We start from the raw sequence: 25,379 nt of genomic DNA, 5'->3' as shown, positions 1-25,379 counted from the left end.
CCCTCCCGCAGACCTCCGCAACCACCGGGCAAGGGGTGTGGGGACAAAACCAGACCCTGGGGCAGGACCTTGGTCCCCATACACTTTTTTATGGCAATAACTTGCATATAAGCCTTTAAAATTAGCACTTTTGATTTTTCCTGTTCATGTCCCATAGACTTAGAGGCCCCTTTCACACTGAGGCGCTTGTAAACTGCCAGTAACACACTGATCACTTTTGAAGAACTTTTCAGGCGCTTTTGAGGCGCTTTACATTCATTGCAATTGAAAGGGGCGTTTTTTCACCACCCTGCCAGCGCACTGCCCTAGTGTGAAAGCATTCATTGGTTTTAATGAAAATAGGTTTTTGTGAGCTTTTCAGATGCTTTTTTAGCGTGAAAGCGCCTGAAAAGCTCCTCAGTGTGAAATGGGTCTAACGGTGTTCGCTTATTCGTAGGAATGTTTTGCCTGTTCCCATGTTCTGGTGCGAACCGTGTTTAGCTCATCTCTAATTACAACCTGCCTACATGCAGGTAGAGACATTCTGGAGGAGGAGAGATTATTTGTAGTGCAGGAATTCTGGAACAGGACAGGACATCTGTAGGTATAGGAATTCTGCAACAGGACAATTATATGTAAGTAGACGAATTCTGGAGTAGGACAGGTCATTTGTAAATACAGTTCTAAAGGGGGACAGGAATTCTTTAGGACAGATTATACAGTGGTGTGAAAAAGTGTTTGCCCCCTTCCTCATTTCCTGTTCCTTTGCATGTTTGTCACACTTAAGTGTTTCGGAACATCAAACCAATTTAAACAATAGTCAAGGACAACACAAGTAAACACAAAATGCAATTTGTAAATGAAGGTGTTTATTATTAAAGGTGAAAAAAAATCCAAAGCATCATGGCCCTGTGTGAAAAAGTGATTGCCCCCTAAACCTAATAACTGGTTGGGCCACCCTTAGCAGCAACAACTGCAACCAAGCATTTGCGATAACGTGCAATGAGGCTTTTACAGCGTCCTGGAGGAATTTTGGCCCACTCATCTCTGCAGAATTGTCCTAATTCAGTTACATTAGAGGGTTTTCGAGCATGAACGGCCTTTTTAAGGTCATACCACAACATCTCAATAGGATTCAGGTCAGGACTTTGGCTAGGCCACTCCAAAGTCTTCATTTTGTTTTTCTTCAGCCATTCGGTGGTGGACTTGCTGGTGTGTTTAGGATCATTGTCCTGCTGCAGAACCCAAGTTCGTTTCAGCTTGAGTACACGAACAGATGGTCGGACATTCTCCTTCAGGATCTCTTGGTAGACAGCAGAATTCATAGTTCCTTTTATCATGGCAAGTCTTCCAGGTCCTGAAGCAGCAAAACAGCCCCAGACCATCACACTACCACCACCATATTTTACTGTTGGTATAATGTTCTTTTTATGAAATGCAGTGTTCCTTCTACGCCAGATATACTTGGACACACACCTTCCAAAGAGTTCCACTTTTGTCTCATCGGTCCACAGAATGTTGTCCCAAAAGTCTTGGGGATCATCAAGATGTGTTGTGGAGAAATTGAGACGAGCTTTGATGTTCTTTTTGCTCAGCAGTGGTTTTCTCCTTGGAACTCTGCCATGCAGGCCATTTTTGCCCAGTCTTTTCCTGATGGTGGAGTCATGAACGCTGACCTTAACTGAGGCAAGTGAGGCTTGCAGTTCCTTGGACGTTGTTGTGGGGTCTTTTGTGACCTCTTGGATGAGTCGTCGCTGCGCTCTTGGGGTAATTTTGGGCGGCCGGCCACTCCTGGGAAGGTTCACCACTGTTCCATGTCTTCGCCATTTGTGGATAATGGCTCTCACTGTGGTTCGCTGGATTCCCAAAGCTTTGGAAATGGCTTTATAACCCTTTCCAGACTGATAGATCTCAATTACTTTCTTTCTCAATTGTTCCTGAATTTCTTTGGGTCTCGGCATGATGTGTAGCTTTTAAGGATCTTCTGGTGGACCTTACTGTGTCAAGCAGCTCCTATTTAAGTGATGCCTTGATTGTGAACAGGTGTGGCAATAATCAGGCCTGGGTGTGGCTAGAGAAATTGAACTCAGGTGTGGACAACCACAGTTATAGTATGTTTTAACAAGGGGGGCAATCACTTTTTCACACAGGGCCATGATGGTTTGGATTTTTTTTCACCTTTAATAATAAACACCTTCATTTACAAATTGCATTTTGTGTTTACTTGTGTTGTCCTTGACTATTGTTTAAATTGGTTTGATGTTCCGAAACACTTAAGTGTGACAAACATGCAAAGGAACAGGAAATGAGGAAGGGGGCAAACACTTTTTCACACCACTGTATGTAATGAAGAAATTCAAGAAGAGGACAAATTATATGTACAATGTAGGTACAGAAATTCTGGAGGAGGACAGGTTATATTTAGGTACAGGGATTGTGAAGGAGGACAGGTTATACAGTATGTAAATACATTAGATCTAGAGGAGGACAGCAGGTTTTACGTAAATACAGGAGATCTGGGGGAGGACAGCAAGTTACATGTAGGTACAGGAATTCTGGAGGAGGACAGGTTATTTGTAGGTAAAGGAGATCTGAAAGAAGACAAAGGGGTTCATTTACTAAAACAGGAGAGTGCCAAATCTGCTGTGCATGGTATCAAAACTGCTTCTAACTTCAACTTGTTCAATTAATCTTTGACAAAAATACTTGGAAGCCGATTGGTTTCTATGCAGAGCTGCACCAGATTTTACACTCTCCAGTTCTAGTAAATCACCCCCCATATTATTCTAGCACAAGTATACTACATGTACTACAGAAATTCTGGAAGACGACAGGTTATATGTAGTACAGGAATTTTTGAAGAGTATAGGTTAGCTGTAGGTGCAAGAATTCTGAAGGGCGACAGGTCGTCCTGTGTAGAAAAAGGCTGACAGGATATCTATATGTGAATGAACTCTGGTGGCTAACAGGTTATTTTGTAATGCAGGGTAGACCCTTGGGAGTGCTACCAAGATACATGGCAAACAACATGCAGTGTGTTGGAGCATCACAGAGACCTCATGAAGGTAAGACACTCTCAGGATTCTTCAATATAGCAAAAGCCAAGTTAAAAAAGACTTCATGTATCAAGAATTAAAGTTAGTTCCTCTTAGCCATCAAGCAGATCCCTCTAAACGGTATTCATTTGATAAATGGCTGTGGATAATATCTGCAGTTCTGAGCATCAGGACCAAAGTGATAATAAGCAAAATATACAAAGTGAAAATGTCTTAGTAGCCAGTCCATCTTCATCTTGTGCTGGGCTGACACGCATTGCTCTATAGCAGAGGTCTCCAAACGTTCTAAACAAAGGGCCGGTTTACTGTCCTTCAGACTTTGGGGGGGGGGGGGGGCAGATTGTGGCCAGTGGGGGATAAATATCCTGGATTCAGTCGGAATAAACAATGCCACAGGCTTTGAGGTCAGTGGGAGTATAGAAATTACATAGTGCCATGGTCAGTAGAAGAAATAGTGCCCCATCATTGATGTCATGTTGGAAGAATAGTGCTCCATCATTGGTGTCATGCCTGAAATTATGCTCCACTCTTGGTGTCAGTGGGAAGAATAGTGCCCCAAGGACCGAAACAAGGAAAGACCTGCATATGGCCCGTGGGCTGCAGTTTGGAGACCACTACTCTATAGTGAATAATTTAAATAATTGTATATATTAAATCAAGCTATCAGGCAGTGTTAATGAGGCTGTGATAAAACATTGACAACATTCATAAAAGTCTTATATACATTAATAGTAGAAATGTTGCTCACAATCTAGGTGTCATCTTCATAGTGCAGGCTAAAAAATATAGGCTCACACTATCTTGATTTATAATCAAGCCTCATTCTGCTCATGGAGGTGTACATGGTGAGTATGCTATAATTCGTTTATGTAAAATAAAATAAAAAGATACAAATAGAATGTCCTATAGCTTTCTAGTGAGTTGTTTCTGTATAATAACATTATTTTGTATTTTGTGAAAGTATAACCTAATATTTTTCAGAGAGTAACTGGCTGTATCTTGTCTAATGTGAACACGCCTTCTGTCACACCTGTGATCGGACAGTCACTGAACCAACCAACACAGCCTGTCTACCAGAACAGTAATCTCACCAACAAGCCCACTGCAGGTAAGTGCATGCTAAGCATTTTCTTGCTGGGCCCAATGTACTAAAGTTTTTAACAGAAGAACAGCCTGAAGCACAAAAATAGAAATAAGAACTGACTGGTTGCATTAAGCAATTATTATTAATTAACCTTTTCTTTTTTTTTAAATAAATTTGGAAGGTCAGGATTGTACTCACTGGCTGTATAGCAATTGTGGAAATCTTAAAACACACCCTTTCTGTAAAACACTATAGGAGAACCAAAAACATGCACACTTGATGTAAAACATTATGGAAGATCCACAAACTTACACACTTGCAGTGAACATGATTCTTTGCCATGCTGCCTCCTGTTCTTGTGGACAAGGTTACACAGTTGACTGATGATACAGAGAACATAGCTGGCTATAACTACAGGATTAGTCTTAGGGACATCCAGAAATATAGATTACTATGTACAGTGAGGCAGTTTACATCAGTTTGCAATAGATGACAAAGGTATAAACAAAAAATATGTTTTTGCCTAAAATCAGACATAAACTGAACTGACATAAATGGAACGGAGATAAATGGGCAACATCAGTTTACATCTGTTTACATCCATTTATGCCTACAAAAATGCAAAAGGATGCAGACGTTTTGCATTTTTTCTGCAAACACAAACTGACTCAGATGTAAGTGGGTGTAAATGGACTTACATCTGTTGAAATGTGGCTGCCCATTGACATACATTGCATTTTAGTCTGGATCAATCTGAAACACTGATAGACAGATCCAGTCTGAACACCCATCTGAAATGGCCTTTCATCAGTTTGTTCTTAGCAAAACATTTGGCTGTATTGATGACGTCCATGTAAAAGGACCCTAAGATGATTTAACTCTATGTTAGAACAGTGCCAGGACAAGGACCTTTAGCAGTCATGGTGAAAAAGCCAAGGTGCACAAAATTTGTGAACTACTGTACTTTAGCAACACTGATTGCAGGTCTGGCCCATTTTGTACCCTCTTCCTCTAAAGCGCTCAGGGTGGCTGTCTATTCTGCCTACCCTTCGGCCTGACCCCGTTTGTGGATGTTATTATTCCCAGTGTTATTAGACGAAAATATCTTCGTTGACGAAATCAACACTATTTTAGTCGACTGAAATATGTCTAAAACAAAAACAATTCAGATGACTAAAATACAACTAAAAATAAAATGGCGTTTTAGTAAAAAAACTATGACTAAAACTAAATCACAATTTGATGTCAAAATTAAAGAGGTTATAAAGTCTTGTGTTTTTTTTTTTCTATAAAAATGACAAACATGTTATACTTACCTCTTCTATGCAGTGGATTTGCACAGAGCAGCCCAGATCCTCTCCTTCTTGGTTCTCTTTTCTGTGCTCCTGGCCCCTCCCTGATGTCGAGTGCCCCCACAGCAAGCAGCTTGCTATGGGGGCACCCGAGCCGAGTCACAGCTCCATGTGTCCATTCAGACATGGAGCCATGGCCCACCCCTGCACCGCCCCCTCTCTCTCCTGATTTGCTCACTGACTTTGATTGACAGCTGGGGGAACCAATGGCACTGCTGCTGTGTCTCAGCCAATCAGAAGGAAGTGTCTCGGACCACTGAGACACTTGTGTTCATCGCTGGACAGAGATGATCCTCAGGTAAGTATTAAGGGGGCTGAGGGGGGCTGCTGCACACAGAAGGCTTTTTATCTTAATGCATAGAATGCATTAAGATACAAAACCTTCTGACTGTACAATCCCTTTAACACTGGTTATATCACAATGGCTAAATCTGTGTCTGTAATGCATGTTCAAACCTTAAGTTTAGGTTGACATTCATGTGGGCTGCTTTTGATGCATTTTTCAGGTATCTTTTGCAGTGCATTTAGCATTTTTAAACCCTCAGTTTTTATGTGTTTTTGCATGCAGTTTTCCTGCATTTTGTATTTTTTCCCCTTAAACATACTGTAAACACACTGTATATTAGCTGGTTCCTAAGGAGCGTACATCCTTCACAACTGATGAGTCATCAGCTCTAGCCCCAAAGCACCTTGTCCCCATGTTGATGGGGAAGAGGGCCCCTTACCTACAACCTTGGGCAGTGGTTGTGGGGGGTCTGTGGGCAGGGGTACTTATTGGAATCTGGAAGCCCCCTTCAACAAGGGACCCCCAGATCCAAGCCTCCCCTATGTGCATGAGTATGGGGTACATTTCACCCCCTACTCATTCACCAGGAAAAGTGTAAAAAATAAAGAAAAACAGTACACAGTTTTTGACAAGTCCTTTATTAAGAACAAAGAATTTCCCTTGTCGTAGCTCCAAAGTGTCTTTTTTTCTCCGGTACCACCACCGATATCTTCTTCCTCCAGTCTTCTTCCTCCGCTGTCTTGTCTCTTTGGTGGTTTCTTCTCCGTCCACTGTGTTCTCCCTCCCATGATTTCTTCTCCGTCTGGTGGTTTCTTCTCCCTCCGCTGTCTTCTCTGTCTGGTGGTTTCTTGTCCCTCCACTGCCTTTTTCCTCCGCCACCTTTGACCCACTAAAAATAAAAAAAATGGTCTTCCTCCGATGCTGGCTCCCTCCCTTGCTTCAGCTACACTGTCTGCCATTTTTTATATAATAAATTATAATATAATAATATAATATAATATATCCACTGTCTGCCATTTATTATAATATATATATATATATATATATATATATATATATATATATATATATATATTTCCTGACCTGCTGGGCTGCATGCATGGATAAGACCCGAAGGGCATAGTATGGACTTGGGAGGGGATCCCATGCCATTTTTTCACTTTTTTTGTGCTGGTAATTTTTTGCTGACAGCTGATGACTCATTGGTTGTTAAGGACAAGGCGGCTTCCCGACCCACGCCTTAGCAACCAGATATATACAGAGTTTTTAAAGGGAAAAAAAAACAGAAAACGTAAAATGCATCAAGAATTCCATCACCAATGCAACACTTGCTTGTTACACGCAAGATTTTCCAAAAATGTACAGGATGCAAAACGCATTGATGTGAACGTGTACCATAGGAAACCATGTTAAATGGACTGTAGTGCATTTCTACAAAGGCCAAAATGCATTAAAAATGCAGAGGTGTGAACGTAGGGTAATACCATAAATAATAAACATGTTATTCGATTTTTATTCCAGGAATATATAATGAGTTTGAAAATGTTAGAGAAATACTTAAATAATGCATTAAAATTGAACTAAATCCATTAGATTTTAGTTGACTAAAATGTAGACATGTGCATTCGTTTTCATCCGAATGTATGAAATGTACGATTGCAGCGTCGTACAGTTTAGCTGATCCATCAAATCTTCTTAGAACATTCGACAGACACCATAAGCCTTCAATGACAGATTCGACCTTAATTATTTTGGATTTTTGGACAAATGCATTTTTTAACAAAATAAATAAAAATGTATTTCAGGAGTAACTAAATACATTTATTTTTTGGACTAAAACGAATTTCTGAAACAAAATATTTCAGTGTGCACATGTCTACTAAAATGTACTGGAGAACGCTGATTATTCCACGCCATGTAAGCATCCGTGACTGAAAACAGCAGGAACAGTGAGCATGTGGAGACATATCAGACGGTCCAATTATAAGCCTGCATTTTGGTACAACTAGTTAATCTCAATAGCATGGATGTGAAGATGCAATTTTGCACTTATTGGTTTTGACCACTGTCCCCCATTAAAGTATTACTAAACCCACAACAGTAAAATCTGTCAATATATGAAGAATAGCATGCTTGTTATACTCACTGTGGAACTTAAGGTTAGTGTGCTTTAAAACAATAGTATATGTTGCATTTTTGCTCCATTCAAATCAGCTGAATGAGGTCCTTCTAATAATAAAATGTGCCTAAAATACATTGTAAACACTCAAGCTCATATGAAGAACAGATGTACCATAACTAATGCCAGCAAAACTCTTACTATATCATTTGTTGATTTATTTTCTTAGTAAGATTTCTGGGGAAAGTTGGTGAAGGACTGAGTCGCATGTGTTGTGTCCGCCCCAATCTGCAGCGTGTTACATTTGTAGGTAAGTATTTCCATTTCACACAATCAAATATGCAACTGATTCTATCATTATCATTTCCAAAGTAAGCAAGGGTGTTAAAATGATTGTTAAGAAGGTGTTTAAAGTGACACTAAGTTTGGATTTAAAAGGTAAAATTATCTATGCAAGTATGTATTCTTAACTTAAAACGTACAGTATTTCACAATGTAAGGGTATTTTGTATAAATGTATTTGTTTTTAAAATACCTCACTTCATATCCATGTTGTAGTATCTAAATGTGGCCTATAGAGTTCACTGTTGTTACAGATACACATTTGTAAATTAAAAGAGAAGTAAAGTTTTTTTTCCCCAGTATCATACTTACCTGGGTGGATGTAGCATTGGTCCGATGCTGCATCTGTGCCCCGACACTGAGAAACGAGTGATCGAACACTGCCGATTGTGCAGTTCTGACAGCTCACTTGTCAGTCACAGCTCTCTGCTCCGCCCCTCCTCACTCATTGGAGCACTGAGCTGTGGAGGGGGTGGAGTGACCGGCTCAGATTCTCAGCGGATCGCTGAGAGGCTGAGCGGGGTGTCAGTCCAGGCACCTGACAGAAAACGACTTTATTGTCGTGATGATGCGGTGCCTGGACTGATAACAGTGACATCAGCAGAGAGTGGACTTCAGTCCGCTCTCTGCTGAAAACAGGTCACATGAATGCAAAACGAATTGCACTCCTGTGATCCATAGGAGAAGTACAGCCAAACAAGCTTAGGCTATAAATCTCCTTTAAAGCGGGGTTCCACTGCCTAAATCTTTTTTTTTTTGGTTACAATGAAGAGCATTAAGTCCTTTAAAGTTATTACTCACTTGCTGTAGTTTTCAAGTCATTCAGATGTCAATTTTCTTTCTAAAAAACAAATTAGATTTTGTCTTGTGGGCGGTTGTCATCTTGCCTGTGGGCATGTGAAGCCCACAGGCATCCTCTTCCGGGATACAGTGTCGCTGGTGTACCAGGATGCACTGCGCGTTGTATCCCGATATTGCGCATTCACAGTAAATATAATTCGGAGCGCCATCAACAGTTCAGGTTGCCATCGCAACAGGTGGCGGCATCGTCAGAAGTCCTGCCCTGTTGGGATGGCAACCGAGCTTGACGTCACTTCAGGTTTCTAAATTGCGTGATAACTCACGCCAGGCCGCCGCACAGACTCCTGGGAACAAGCAAAAAAATCCCAGGAGACAGTGCGCAACAAAAGGAACTGACGGAATAGCCGCAGCAACCCCGCCCTAATATCCGCAATCCCCAGAACCAGGAAATAGGCAAAATGTGCGGGGAAAAAAAGGTAAATTGAAATTTTTTTATAAAAAAGGTCAGTTTTATATTTACAGCAGCCATATAGTCGTCAGGAGCCATTGCCTATAAATTGGGTGGAGCTCCGCTTTAAATGTGCCAGTAGACTGTACTACAAAGAATTGTTTATTCAGGAAGAAATATTGTTGTAGACTTAAATGGGCAGAAAGGTCCCTGAGAACATTAGTAAGAAAATGTCAGCCTTTACTTGCATGATGAACAAATGATGCTCAAAAAAACATTAAGGGTGTATTTGCTCCAGGCCCACTGAGATGGGGGCTCACCAAAATACTTGCAAGTAATGGATAATTTATTGGGAGTCTGTGAAGGTACTCAGATCTCAACACCTTGGAACTCTAGAAAGCAAATATACTGTGGGATTGATTTACTGAAACTAGAGGGTGCAAAATCTGGTGCAGCTGGGCATGATAGCCAATCGGCTTCTAAATTCAGCTTGTTCAAATAAGCTTTGACAATAAATACTGGAAGCTGATTAGTTTCTATGTATAGTTGCACCAGATTTCACAGACTTCAGCCCCGGAAGGATTTACCCCCTTCCTGCCCAGAGCACTTTTTGCGATTTGGCACTGCGTCGATTTAACTGACAATTGCGCGGTCATGCAACGTGGCTCCCAAACAAAATTGGCGTCCTTTTTTTTTCCACAAATGGAGCATTCTTTTGGTGGTATTTGATCACCCCTGCAGTTTTTATTTCTTGCGCTATAAACAAAAAAATAGCGTAAATTTTTTAAAAGACACATTCTTTTTTACTTTTTGCTATAATAAATATCCCCCAAAAATATATAAAAAATGTATATGACAGGGAGCAGATGATCAGTGTCCTGTCATTAGGCAGAACGAGCAGATGCTGTCTACATCGGCATCTCCCTGTTCTTGAGCTCCATGATACGATCACGGGTATCCCCACGGCGATTGAGTTTGCGGGTCCCACGGGCACAGTCTTGGAGCTTGCGGCAGGTGCTCGCACGCACAATGGGAATTTCAAAGTAACGTACGCGTACGTTACTTTGCCCAGCCATGCCATTCTGCCGACGTTTATATGCCAACAGCGGTTGGCAAGTGGTTAAACAGAATATTTTCAGTGTATAACATCAATGTGTCCGTAAAGTTAAACTGCCAATAAAGGAATATGAAGATGACAGTTGACTTTCTACATAATGGATTTGAAACTAGAGTACAGATAAAGAATAATGACTTTTGTCCATCTTTACATACTAGTTTTCAAACACAACAAGGCAACTAGCATTTTCAGAAAGAGGTGGGCAGTGGCAGCCTCCCTTTTCTTTTTTTTTGACAAATGTACTTTGGCTGTCCTTGTGCAAATAACGTTACAGTAGAATGCCTAAATTATATTTTAGGTGTACAATTGACCATATTCAATCAAATTTAAGCTGCTTCCTGCTGAATTGTCTGAAACTCAAGCCATGGGTGGCCTTGTCAGCACCAACCAGTTCAACAAAAGTCAATATTTTAAATTGACCGAGCTGGATTGAAAGCTATATGATGAACAGCTGTCTGAATAGAATGGATGGCAGGGGAGATTCCACCATCCATGTTTTGTTTTTGTTTTGTTTTTTGCGTGGATGGAAGCTTTTGTTAATGTACACTCATTTTCTTAGTTGATTTTCTTTCATACGGCCCACATGAAGAATAAGGGAAATTTACAGGTGGGCACAAAGCCCACATAACCCCCGTCTTCTCTGAAATCTGCAGGGAACATCTGCAGCCCTCCATCTAAAGTTGCAGCCTTGTGCCTCCTCTGTCATCTTCTTTGTACTGAAAAGAAAGACTGACTCCAGACCTGTCCGGCAGCTGCCAGATCTTTAGGGGAGAGAGACTACAGTAGTAGCTGTCACTTTGAATGACTTTTGAATGACAGTGTGCTGGAGGCAAGCTCGTGATTCACAAAAACACACAATCACACAAGCTAGCTACTACTTTACTCTCTCTCCCCTGAACAGCTGTCAGGACTGGACTCAGTTATCTGAGAGAGAATATAATAGTAGCTGGCTTATGTTTTTGTGAATGATGATGCTCCAGTGCACCGTAATTCACAAGAACACACTACTGTGGTCTTTCTTCCCTGAATGGCTGGTGGCTGGATCTGGGCTATTTTTTTCCCTTACCATGAAGTGTTTAAAGTACAAATAAGGTAGCAGATGGGGCATGGGACTGCAAGATTGCATGTAAGGCTAATGGGAAAGGTTGATTTAGTGCTGGGTGTATTCCTCTTGGAAATGCTGATAAATTAGGCTTCAACCTGAAATGGGGCTACAGCAAGCCCAGACATAAAAGAAATGTAATGTTATTCTAAAATCACTCCATGAATCTGAACAGGACCAGGTGCTATGTGCAGCATGTCCCCTTGGGGATTCAAAAAGGTTTTTCAATTTCTTGCAAAACATCTTTAAAAAGGAAGAGAGAAGACAGAACGCAAACTGAACATTTTCTCTTTCTAGTGGCTGATAGCTAAATTTAATACAGTAATGGAAGTAGGAAAGTCACATAAAAATTACATCAAGCTAAAAACACTGCAATATCACCTCAATATATGTATTAACTGAAAGTGCATTTCATTTTCCCTTTGAACTCTAAATCTATTTTGCTTATTCTTGAATTTATTGCTCATTTTTTTTTTTTTTAAATATCTAAAATGATAGACATCCTAAGAAAGTGAAATTTATTTGAAATACAGAAAATACATTTTGTTTTTAAAAAAGCTGATAGAGAGTCCTCTTTTTACTCTGGCCAGCTTGTATCATCTGTTGGTCTTGGTCTCAAAATGTTAGCCTGGGTAGGTGAAAGTGTAGCAGAATTCAATAATATAGGTCTAAACACAAACTATTCCAAATGTCCTTTTATTTTCTTAACTATCCAATGTTCTAACTCATTTAGAAGGTTTTCATGGTTTATGTATTAGGGCTAGTTCACACCACATGCAGTCCATTTTGTGGGTTTTTTTCTGCATAAGAAACGCATGAAAAGTAGGCTATATGGTTTTCAATTGCATAGTTCACACCAGTGCTTGTAGTTCCAGTGTGTTCCAGTTCCAGAAAAAAAAGTAGAACCATCTTATGTTTTTCCTGCACTGGACTGTATTGGGACACTGTAAAACGCATCAAAAACACACTGGAAGACACATGTCCTTATTTAAGGTTAAGAAAAAAGAGGGGGAAAATGCACTGGACTGCAAAAAAACACACTGGAATGCATAAAAAACACTGCAAAAATGTGCATGCAGAAAAGCATCTGGAACACATCCGGACTGTGTTTCTATGGTGTGAACTGGCCCTCAGGCAACCTGACCGGCACTGCTAGCAAAAAAAAAAAAAAAAGCTACTAAAATTTAAATGTCATCATGGTTGTAGGGGTGTCTATTCTCTGGTGAGCTAGTCCTTTGGTTACAGGCTGTGTGTGGTACAGGCTGTGCCAGGTGAGCCTGAGCACATCCTAATTACCCCCCATGTGCATTAGCATTATCACTCTGTGTGTCAGTAGGAAGATGGGAAAGACCTCCTCTTACTGGCTCTGTCATAAGAGAAGTGCGTACACTTCTCTTTTACTGTGCTGGCAAGGAGATCAATGTGCTGGGTCATATATATGTACGCATGGGTTTGAGCTTTGGGGTGCACACCCTAATTCAATAGGCTGCGCACACCTACGCTACCAATGTCATCCACCTGAGGGGGTACACCTTCTTTGTGAGCAGTCCTGATTGAAGCTCTCATGAATTTGCCAAAACTTGTATCCATCCAAATTTGACCCAGTCTACAAACACTGCCACATTCAAAATACATAGCTGCACATGTAGGATCCTAGATGCTGTTGCACAATTATAGACGTGGTCACATTGTTTTCCAAACTGTATGATTGATCAACTGGTTGATTGATTGATGTATTGATTTATTGCAGATGAAAATGCTAATTTGGGCACAGTAATGAGGTATGAAGAAATAGGTAAGTGGCATCAAGAGGCAGTGCTGCGGTAACGGTAGTATTCTACTTTGATTTTGTCCTCTTGCTCACATACTTACTGTCCTTCCTACCCAGAGCTACGGATCTTGCTCCTGTGTGGTAGTGACCTGCTTGAGTCATTTTGTATCCCTGGCCTCTGGAATGAGTCCGATGTGAGTATTGTTCCTTTTGTTGTCAGGGTTCCCTTCTATTATCATTCTTCTCCCTGGTGTGACTGGTATCCCAAGTTGTGTCATGTGTCTGCTTTACCCTATTTGTTCCTCATGGCAGTCTGATTTTCTTCCTGTAGATGGAGGTGATCGTGGGTGACTTTGGCATTGTGGTTGTGCCACGTGATGCAACAGACACTGAGCAAATCATGAATCACTCGTCTCTGCTCCGTAAATACAAGGTGTGTTCTTACTTTATCAGGTAACTGAGGTGAGACATTCATTGATAACCAGACTGAGCCTTCAGGCAACGATGAACTGTTACATAGCAGTGATTTCACAAAAATGTATTTATTTTTTCAGAAACTACACTGGAAAACAGGAGCGGCCCATGCAAATTAACAATGAATTTATGGGGTTGCGCTCAGAAAATTCCTAATGATATTTTACAGTATTCCTCACCAACCCCTGTAAATACCTAAAAACAAAAGCCCATCTGACAAAGGATATAATTGCCATAATATTATTCTGGTCTTGCCAATGTTTTAGCTGTAATAAAACTTTAGGTATATAATTTTTTTAACATGAAAATGTTTATTAGAAATTTTTTGCATGTAACAACATACATGAAAAACAATAAAAACTTACAGGTACCATCCAAACACCTTTGCGATACATCCAGCAATATCATTTGCACTATGCAACAAAAGATACAAAAATGGAATGCAGATAAAATGTATACTCCTCCTCTATAAAATCAGCAGTGGGAGCCTCCGTATATTGTCCTGAGTTGTCCTCTGGTACAAAACTGGGAGCCATCTGACAGTAAAGCAGCAGGATAGAAAATTAATTATACACAGGGAGTACTCCTGCGATACCTAGCCTCCGGACTACCAAGTCCAGTGGGCAAAGCCCAGAGGTATTTAACCAGGCCAACCAACATTTTTTCTTATCCGGGCAGGCCCTATGTTGGTAAATAATACGTTCCAACCGTAAAGTATCACCCAACTGTTTAAGCCATTCGTTAATGGTAGGTGATATATTAGACGTCCAATGGCAAAGAATGAGTCTGTGAGCCTGAAATAGCACCTGCAAAATGGCTTATTTTGTGAAATCCTGGAGATCTAGGGAGTCTAAGATACCTAGAAGACATTTGAGGGTTATTTACAAAATGCAAATCCACTTTGCACTGCAAGTGCACTTGGAAGTGCAGTTGCTCTAAATCTAAGGGGTAGATCTGAAACGAGTGGAAGGTCTGCTGATTTTATCATCCAATCATGTGCAAGCTAAAATGCTGTTTTTTATTTTCCTTGCATGTCCCCCTCGGATCTACAGCGACTTTACTTCCAAGTGCACTTTCAGTGCATTTTCAAGTGCACTTGAAGTGCAAAGTAAATTTTCCTTTAGTAAATAACCCCCACTGTTTAGGATCTATCGATAGGGTAACAGTAAACACACTATTCAACGTATTAACCACCCCAGTCCAACATAAATGCAATTTGGGATAATGCCATAAGAGGTGAATTAGATCACTGCTCCCTTTGGCACCTGCTACATGTGGGTTCCAAGAGAATACCCATTATAAAAAGCCTATATAGTGTGTAATGGGCCCGTAACAAAATATACAATTTTGTCAGTCATTGTAGGTGGTTAAGTGAAACCAGTGGAACTGTCTGGAGTTCAGTGTCCCACTCATCCCCAGAGAGGGTTCCAAAATCATTTTCTTATTTCCCTGCTGCACCAGTGGGGAACCCCTCCAGATAAAAAGATATCAGCAGTTATATTATTTTTAAATGTATAACTATGTGTGTTAACCTAGGATTCTCTATTCCTTCAGAATAACATCCTTGTGATTAAAGATGATACCAACCATCCTATGTCCCACGTGAGCTCCACTAAAAGCAGGTAATGGATAGTACTGTACTGTGATCATTTATGTATATGTTTTCCTGTAGCTAGAAATATATATTTTTTTATAAAATGTTTGCAGTACTACTTGAGCAGTTTTTCGGTTACTTAATTCTGCTCTTGACCCAACTTGCCCAAATTTATACATAGTGTTTTTTTCCATTAATTCTTTATTTACTATGGTGGAGAGTAAATCCGGTAAATCTTGAGATTGCATATCTGAATGTTGTGAGGTGCTGTCTTTTTAATAACCTATAGTGCTCTGGAGATCTTTTGTCATGTATATAATGTTATTTTAAAAATGTAAAAAAACACTCAAAAAACATAGTCGATTATTTTTAACACAGCACTGTCAAAGAGAAACCATAGCTGGCTGTAAAAACCAGAGACATGCACATCAGCTTAGTTCATGTGTCTGCAGTTTTATGTTGCATAAGCATGTTTGGTTCAGCTTTACTTCTATACATGATTCAGCTTGGACCCTGGTGTTACCTTAGAGCAGGGATATGCAGTTAGTGGACCTCCGGCTGTTGAGTGTCATGCTTGTGGCTGTCAGAGTCTTGCTTTGCCTCATGGGACTTGTAGTTCTGCAACAACTGGAGGTCTGCTAATTGCATATCCCTGACTTAGAGGATTAATCAATGGAGTATAAGTAGTGTTTTACTCCAAGATCAGTAAGCTGGAGGTGATTGAGGACTTTGAAATAAGTAAGAATTGGGTGGTGTTTTAATCCTTACAGGTACCTTTTAAAAAAGCTCAGGTATCCCTGGAAATCCCATTCTTACACTACACTTACTTTCTTTATTATTATTACTGCAATTATTTTTATTCAATAAAGGCAATTAATTAATTGGTTCAAAAAAGACCTCTATGTGGCTTGAAATGAATCTGCCAGATTTGAAACATGGGCAATGACAACTGATTTTTGAAAGTGTACTTTTAGAAGCTGTCATCTTGATCCCTGCTTTTCTACTTGGTGATTGCCCACCCAGAACCAGCATGAGCATATTAGGTGCCCGAACACTTTACTAGCTGCATGCTTGTTCTAGACCAGTGACTTATCAAAAAGTGAAACAAGGAAAATGTTGACTGCCCTGGAGTCTGCATCCTCAAAAGCAAATAAGCAGTGGCAGTTCCTCTATTTTTCCTTGGGACAACACTTGTTTAATGGTAGATTTAAACGTGTATGTTATATCCTATCAATAGTGTGGACTTTTGGTAAAAGGACAGTGTCAACAATACACTTGCGACATGTTCTGTAAGTTAAGTTTTTTTATTTTTAAAATGTGAATTTTAATGACATGAGCTGATGAGATCTTTGTTTTTCCTCAGACTGGCCTTGCAGCATGGAGATGGACATGTGGTGGATTACCTAACACAACCCGTCATTGACTATGTCCTGAAAAGTCAGCTTTATATCAATACATCTGGTTGACTTTGTGTGTTCCAGCATGGGGCGTAGCTATCTGCTACCTTCATCATCACAATAAAATGTGTTATTACTCACTACTCACCACAATCTCCTCACAGATCATAATATCTCTGTTACCCCACTCATTACAGCCCTACTCACCTCTCTGCCTTACTCATTTTCTTAAAGGGTACTTGTCACCTTGTTATTATGGAGGCAGTCATCTGTTTCTGGGACCAACATTTCAAAGAATGCAGCTTCTCTGTTCACTAGTAGCTTGTGACATTACCATGACAGAAGGTACAAAGTGCTAAGGTGATGTCCCTGGTTCCTAGTGCGTGGATACACTGAATATTGGTTCAGTCTACAGAATGGCATTCATCACTGAATATGAGTGACATATACACTTTAAGACATTCTCACTTCAAAGCCCAAGGTGAGAGAGCACTCGCTGTACTAGTGAAAAGAGTGCTTGCAGCAGTGTTGTTTTCTGGAGTGTTTAGGCATAAAATCCGTTGTATACCAACTCTTCTGGGGGAAGGGGGAGTTTTTGGGATATCAGTTAACCCATTGGGTGCCTTGCACATCATGCTACACTAAATGGGTATTTATTCATTCCTCACCTACTAGTTCGTTTTTTTGATGAGGGTGTTATTTATAAATCATGTATTAATATTTAGCAATTCGCAGTACCTCTTTTTCAACTGGGATAAAGACCTCATACCTGTCTTCTCTCCATCTAAATTTTTGGAGGGTAGTGGTTATCAGGAACTAAGAAACATTTCTACATCACTTACATAAGCATTGTGCACACAGTTAGCATGCCTTGCTGTGCTTCTATCTTCATGGCATTTTAAAAGTCTTTATTAAACTTCTATCCAGGAGGACAAGGCATGTCTTTATCCATAATCCTACAGGGATTACTTAAAAGCAAAGGTGTAGCTTTCAGAATGACTTCTTCCTAATTAAACACATGAACAATATATTTTCTCAATCCATTTTTTTTTAAATATATAGATGATGCTAGATGTTCATTTATACCTGTATACTCATTGAATCAACACGTCAGCATGGGGCTCAGTAATGGGGGCAACATATGGCCCCTTAGTTTTAGGCATTTCTAAATTAAAGAAAATTTCCACTTAAACTATGAATTTATTAGTTAGGATTAATATATTTGGGAGAAAGCAAACACTGACCAAACACAGTTTCAGTTGAATTTCTAAATTGTACCACCAAATATATAATGTAAAGAAGAGATAGTGGGGTTGATTTACTAAATAAACTGTGAACTTTGGAAGTGCAGTTGCACCAATTTTCCCCAGAGCTTAGTGATGCTTATTTCCATAATCTAATCATGCGCAAGCAAAAATGCTGTTTTTTGTTTTTCTTGCACTTGATTTTGAAAGCGAAAGCTTTACCACAGTCACTAAGCTCTGGGGAAAGTGAGTGCATCTGCAATCTATTTGCCTTTAGTAAATCAACCCCAGTGAGTATCTGTATATCTGCATCTGCACCACTGACCTGCAAGAAGTGTAGTAAGGTGAAAATAAAACACCCAGATGAAGCTGCTTAGTTGTACACTTATTAGGCAGCAGCAGGAGATGGGCACATATAATTTCTTTGTTTTCATCGTTGGTAAAAGGGAATAACCAGTGTTCACTTATAAGTATCTAAGCTGATGTAGGTGTCTAATATGTATATTAGCCTAATGCTTTCTGCCAAATTAGTTATTTAATATTGGAGCAGCTATTACATACATATTGATGCATTGTTCAATGAAAATCATAATATGCACAGCTGGATTTATGACCAGGTTAAGTGTAAATTAGCTTTGTAATATCTGCACAGATCCAACGCCTAATTTTATGCCCTTTCTGCACCGATGCTCACTCAGATGACATATTCTGTCAGGTTAGAGCAGTAGGTATCTGGAGGTGAATACTCTTAAAACATAGCTTCAATAATAGCTTGAAAATGATAGATTCAAAACTTTGAATTAAGTCTACCCCATTACCTTTCCTCAAACATAGAATCAGAAGTTTTGGCAAGGCATTTTCTTTAATGAAGTACATTTTCACAGCCTTTTTTCAATTTTGTAAAGCATCTATAATACAATCTTAGTAGTTTTTGCTGTGATTGTAGAGGTGTTAGCTGAAGTTGATGTTGCCATTGTACCAAATTTTCTAAGCTGAAACCCATGCAAACACTGTTATAAAAATTCAGTTGTAGCCTCAAGTACCAATAAACTAGTACTAAAGGTATATTTATAATATTTATTATTATGTTTTATGTATAATGGGTGCAGTTCTTCATTGCACTATATGAGTGCCACAATGTGTTAGATCGAAAAAAAATTAGGTCTTTGTTACATGATTAGATCATGCTTGAGTCTAATATTTTTGTATGTTACAGGGTTTTACAACTTTCTTTCTACGTAAAAGAAAGTTGTGCCTTCTTTTGAAGGAGCTTGGACTTAAACTTGTAGGCTGCCATTTTCATTGTGCAAGTGCTGGTTGGCTCTTGCTTTAATACTTTGAGTCATTGAAACAGAGCAAATGCAGAAAAGGACTTCTGGCTTTACTCTGACATTCTAGATCTGCACAACTGTTCCAGGTCAGTGGCTCCAAAAATACTGTAGCCAGTGGGTGAGCACAGCTCAAGCGTTTAGCATTTTCAGAAGGAGATCAGTAATAGCAGCCTCCATATCTCTCCTGGGAAATTTTTTTTTTTAAATGATTACTCTAGTTGGATAAATGTTTACCTGAACCCTGTAATAGAAGAGACTGCATACTTACCTCTATTTATCTCGGCAAGAGAAATATTCACTCTTATGTAGAGATAGCAGCACTGCCTCTATCTGACACTGCAGGTTGTGCCGGATAGCATATTCCCCTTGGGCGCACATATTGGATAGCAGCGGTGCTGCTAGCTCTGAACAAGTACTGAAAAAAATAGAAACGGGGGGCGCATGCCCATGCACCAATGGCCAATAAGAGAGAGAAAAAAAATCAACATTTGATTAAGAGATATATCATGAAAAGAAAGAAAAAGCAAATGAGTGTACATGTAAATAGTTATAGGATGGAAAGAATATTGATTCTGTAGGAGAGCCCATAATGTTATAAATACAGGATGACCAAATAATTGGATGCCATTTTCCTTTCACCACCATGGACCTTACGTGTTTGTTTGTACTATTATTTTGATTTGGTGCACTATTTGGTACTCCTGATGAAGTGCATTTAGCAAGCAAAACATGTAGAGTTAAGTTATTTTTGCACTTATTTTTTCCCCTTAACTTTGGAGTGTCACATGGGGCACATAGTTTACTAGGATAGTGAACACAGTTTACAATGTAGTTAAGAGAGCTTTTTTTGACTGAGACCAACGAGTGGCTTGGATGCAAGACACCATTCCATGATAATTGGCCAGTCAAGTTGTCTAGTAGGTTATAATGGTGATATGAGAATTACCTTTTTTGACTGAGACCAATGATTGGCTTGGATGCATGACACCCTACCAAGGTAATTGGGCAGTAAAATTGTTTAGTGACCATCTATCTGATCCTCCTATATTCATAGGGACAAGGGAGATATCAGTGATTAATTCATAGTGCCAACATCCTTGGTACAAGACAAACAAACAGTTCACTTTGGATTTGGTCTTTACCGGCACTTAGATAAGAGTATTAAAGTAAAAATACATTTATTGATAGTACATAGTAAAAAAGTAACATGGAGTGTACATTGCAACAGAAACTGATAATACAACTTGTGCAAGATGGTAGTATGCAACGGATATCTCATGTTAGTTGAAAAAAAGTATGTACTATCAACAAATGTATTTTTTACTTTATTACTCTTGCATACTTATCTAAGTGCCAGTAAAGTCCAAATCCAAGGGGAACTGTTTTTTTTGTCCTATATTCATAGGGACAGCCTAAAAAAAGATTAGCAGATTAGTACTATAGGCTTTTCTTCCACCTTTTGCTCTCCTAAAGAATCAATATTCTTTCCATCCTTAAGTATATACACATACTCATTTGATTTTTCTTTCTTTTCATGATATATGTCTTCTTAATCAACAAAGGTTGATTTTTTTCTCTCCTATTGGCCATTGGTGAATGGGTATGCACACTCTCCGTTTCTACTTTTTCAGTACAATTACTTGCCAGTTTTAAAGAGTTTATACATTATAGTAGGCAATTTGTTTAGCAGTAGCTCTGAAGGAGGACAAATATTTCACCCTTTCTTCGATAGAGAGGTACATACTCAGCATCCTGTATTACAGGATACAGCTAAATTAATGATTTTTGAGAAACAGGGTTACTTTAAGGCCAGTTGTGCTACAATGTATGTAGTATACTATGAGTTTACAAAGGGCTAATGCTGAGCATGGATCTTAGATGCCACAAAAAATAATTTAGTATTATGTTTCTTTTTACCTTACAAAATGAATTGGTTCTTCTGGTATTTAAAAACACTAGCCATTGACAATATGTAGTTTTGCATTTTAATCTTGCTGTAGATAAAACAGGTGGAACCTGGAAACAATTGAAGTTAAGGTACATAGATGACTTTTATCTCACACTGTGGCCCTTAGACCACCCACTGGTAGTCACATCATTTGAAGCATTCCAGGATGCGATTAAGTAGCCAAAAATGGGTTAAATCACCCCTAGCATTTAAGTTAATAAAATAAATAAGGGGTTGCCAATGATGCCCTGCTTTTGAAAATGCTTGCTGACTGTGATGCTGACTCCAGCTTGAGTACTTTCTCAAACACTCACCTGGTACAAGTTTGCAACTCAAGCAAGTCAGAGAAAAATCAGGAACTACTATCTGTATTCTTGCCTCAGCTCGTTTACTCCAGATTTTGAAGGTAAACTCAATAACCAGGTAACTAGCATTTACAAAAGGTCACCAATGGCAACTTCTTTGTTTCTCTCAGGACAGGTTTCCTTTAAACCTGTCTGTGCAGTTTAGTGTATCTTCTTTTGACTCCTGGTGTTCATGTTCAGTTGCAAAGCACCACATAAACTATACCCGATTCCATATTATCTGCTTTAAAATTAACTTTTATATGAAGCTTGATAACCATGCTTCCATAAACCCCGTCCATTATACCATGCAACCTTGGCTTTTTGTATAGCATGTGACTTTCTTATAGCAAAGATTTTATTGTATTAAAAATTCACATTCCTCATTCTGTACATAACGGTTGTGCTATGGCAAAAAAGCAATATTCAGACCTGGAAGGAAAATGAGTATAGAGGAATTTGTTGTATAAATCCCCCAGTGACTAAAGCAGTTGTGAAGACAAGTAGTGTTGCACCAGTTTAAGCTGTTCCGCTAAACACTCTGTAGAGATGTAGCTTTTTAAGAAAACAAAAACACATGGCTCATAAAAAAAAGAGTTATCTTGATAGCAAGAATGTCTATTTTTCAAGTCCTATAGATCATATGGTGGGCAGAAGACACAACAATGAAAATCAAACAAATACAAATTGCGTTATCAAAGTTTTTTTTTTTTATGGGCTGATACCTTATACAGACATTGTGCTAGGTCTCCATTTTTCTAGGAGCTAGTCATATCAAACAAGCATGAAAGTGCTTTTTTTCCCCATGCAAATATTAAATTTCCAGTCATATTGAGGCTGAATTATAGTGAACAGTATCCATTACTCCAAGAGTAAGTAACCTGTCATAAACTTGGGCAATTCAAGCTGATAAAGAGATATAGGCAATTAAAACAATATGCAAATCTTAACTTTTACCCATTAAAGCTAATCTTGTCCACACCCCCTGTCATCTGCCTGTTGTATTACAGAAAAAAATTGCGGTGCTTGGAAGAAAATTGCATATTTAGTTGCCTGCATCTGTGAATCTAATAATTGTTTTGACATGGGGTTTCACTAAATGTAACAGCAGTTAAAGAGACACTACAAATTTGCCTATTCAGTGTCTCCTGATAGCCCACCCCCAGTAGAGTATATTCACCCATCTGTGCTCCCTTGCCGAATACCCTTGTTAAAATCTTCACTCCGTTGCTATCCCAGAGCAGGGTACGGGAAGCAATATGACCTTCCCCGTGTGTATAAGTAGCCAATTACCAGCCCCAAACACTGTCACATGGTGTCATCCACCTGGGTAAGCTGTGACACCATATGACACTTGGGTTTACTTGATGGGTTCCTGAAGAAAGCAGGCATGGAGGTATTGAAGATCAATGAGTATACCTTGTTGTGGGACTATCAGGAGGCACTGTTATTTTCCCCTGAATGAGCAGGTTACAGTCTCCATTTAATGCATTTTCAACATATATTCAATTCGAACTGTCCAGTTACCTTAAACCTTTAAATTTTGCATCATATATCTTTAAAGTTCACTAAATAATTAATTGACCTGAAACCCTATTAATAACTTTTGTTAACACCAGTCTATATAATGTAATATTTCTGGCCTACTTACAGAAGACAACCTTAGAACTAGCAGTCTCTAGCGCAGTAATAAAAAAAAGAATCTGTGAAACATCAGACGAAACCACTTAGTGTTAAGAGATGAGATTACATCAAACATGTAACAATGTTAATATAACATAGTGCTGGGTCTTTACTGATTAGGAGGGGTTGAGTAAACCATTCCTAGACTAATGTATTGGGTTTTGTTCATTCTGTTGTTGCTGTTTTACCAATAAAGATTTTGCTTTGCTAGAAAATGGCTGTGTCAGGCATGAATGTCACCAGAAAATAAAGTAGTAATGTTTAATGATATATTTATTAATAAATAAATACAAAAGGTACAAAGACAAAATATGGCACAGTTTTTAAGACAGACACGTTTCATGGTTCTATTTAGCACCCGTCAGCCGGTCACAAGAATGTCAAAAATTAGGTCTTTTTTTTCCGCATACATCATGCAGATCTTACGCACGGCACAAGTAAATGTGAATAATTATCGGCTTTGCGGAGTCTATTCTGTCATTTTTGATTTCAGGGTCTCTCAATAGGAGCTGTATTGTAGCACCCTGGTGGAAGGCTGTTTTTGATATCCCTCAGGTTTTGGATGTCAATCATCGTTTGCTGGATCTCTTTATCCAGACTTAGAATCCTCTGTTTTTGAACTTTAAATGACAATTCCAGCTCTTGTAAAGCCGGCCTGAGGCGCTGAGTGACCTGTTTCCGAGCTGTCTCCATGCTGCTTCCTAGAGCTTGTAACGCCTCTTCATTTCCTTCGATGGGTTGGTCTGCATGGAACACAGTGATCATTCAGTCATACAGTTGAAGCATTTTAACATTTGCTATTTAGGTACACAGTCAATAAAAAAAGATAAAGGATGGTGGCTAGTGCAGTTATATTTTGTATTAGTGTAAGGGGTAAAGCAGAACTAAACCCACCAATTTCAGTTTCTGAGAAGAAAGCTAGAAATGTTCAAAAGCTGGTATTACATGCCTAAATCAAACATACCAATGTTGTCACTGCAGTGTTTTTATTTACATTCTGCCTACCAAGGCATACGCAGTGTATGCTACATTAAAGACACGCCTTTAATGATGTCACAGCTGATGTTATAGCTGATCACATATGCTGCAGCATAGCAACTGCAGATATTAATAAAGGCTAAGATGGCACCATCTTGGGCAAGACAGGAGGTTTAGTTACACTTTAAAGTGGAACTAAATACATTGATTCAACTGTTTTGCAAACAGTTAAGTACTCATGGGACGAATGGCAGCTGCCAGCTGTCAGTTTTTTTCGTTCAGCCAGCTTGGTTGATAGAAAAAAAACTTTAAGTGTGTATCCAGTCTTACGTTCAAGGCATGCCATACATGATAACTGTCATAGTTGCTCTTGCTCTTTGTCAAGTCATTCAAGCGGAACTTTACCCATAACAACTTGATAAAAAATAATGCTCTTTAGCAAGGAACAAACATTCCTCATTAATAATTATGCTACCAAAATCAGTCTGTACTGTAAATTGCCTCCAGCATTGCTCCTGTTTCTTCTTGCTGGAAGCTTCCATTTTGCTGAAGCCCAGAGCCCCTGAACAGCAGTAAATCATGAGGTGGAAATAAACCCATCAATTTAACGGTTTCAAAAAATTACTGAAATGTCCTGGAATGTTGGGATTGCTTACTGTCATATTTGGATGTGTCCTCAACCAAACTGTCAAACCATCAAATGGCTGGTGTCATAACTGATCACATGTGTAGCACCATGGCAGATGCAGATCAAACAGAAGCAGCTTCCTTGACTGTAAAGTATGGGAGGGTTTAATTCTGCTTTAAGGCTGTCAGCAGATCAGCCTCTACAAACTCGGCAGTGCTTAAAAATGGAGAGCAACTGAGCATGTGGAGGGTAGGATGAGACAGTGTATTACTGGATTTTAAACAGAATAGGCACATATTTT

At 39.2% G+C, this 25,379-nt stretch overlaps 2 protein-coding genes across 2 annotated transcripts in view; one reads left to right on the top strand and one right to left on the bottom strand.

The window, feature by feature from the left end:
- NMNAT2 (nicotinamide nucleotide adenylyltransferase 2) overlaps positions 1-23,687 on the top strand; it is a 133,268-nt gene extending 109,581 nt beyond the window's left edge. The window contains exons 4-11 of the mRNA XM_077453131.1: positions 2,966-3,044; positions 4,017-4,143; positions 8,106-8,186; positions 13,437-13,481; positions 13,575-13,651; positions 13,789-13,890; positions 15,486-15,553; positions 16,889-23,687. Coding sequence (XP_077309257.1) covers positions 2,966-3,044; positions 4,017-4,143; positions 8,106-8,186; positions 13,437-13,481; positions 13,575-13,651; positions 13,789-13,890; positions 15,486-15,553; positions 16,889-16,991 — 682 coding nt within the window. The 3' untranslated portion in view covers positions 16,992-23,687. The remainder of the gene's footprint in view (positions 1-2,965; positions 3,045-4,016; positions 4,144-8,105; positions 8,187-13,436; positions 13,482-13,574; positions 13,652-13,788; positions 13,891-15,485; positions 15,554-16,888) is intronic.
- A 40-nt stretch (positions 23,688-23,727) lies between these two features.
- LAMC2 (laminin subunit gamma 2) overlaps positions 23,728-25,379 on the bottom strand; it is a 72,578-nt gene continuing 70,926 nt past the window's right edge. Inside the window, exon 23 of the mRNA XM_077453130.1 lies at positions 23,728-24,215. Coding sequence (XP_077309256.1) covers positions 23,962-24,215 — 254 coding nt within the window. The 3' untranslated portion in view covers positions 23,728-23,961. The remainder of the gene's footprint in view (positions 24,216-25,379) is intronic.

The sequence above is a fragment of the Lithobates pipiens genome, unplaced genomic scaffold (assembly GCF_037356315.1).
Source record: "Lithobates pipiens isolate NorthernLeopardFrog02 unplaced genomic scaffold, aLitPip1_a1.2 Scaffold_23, whole genome shotgun sequence".
NCBI classification, from domain to species: Eukaryota; Metazoa; Chordata; class Amphibia; order Anura; family Ranidae; genus Lithobates; species Lithobates pipiens.
This window is presented reverse-complemented; position numbering and strand designations above follow the sequence as displayed.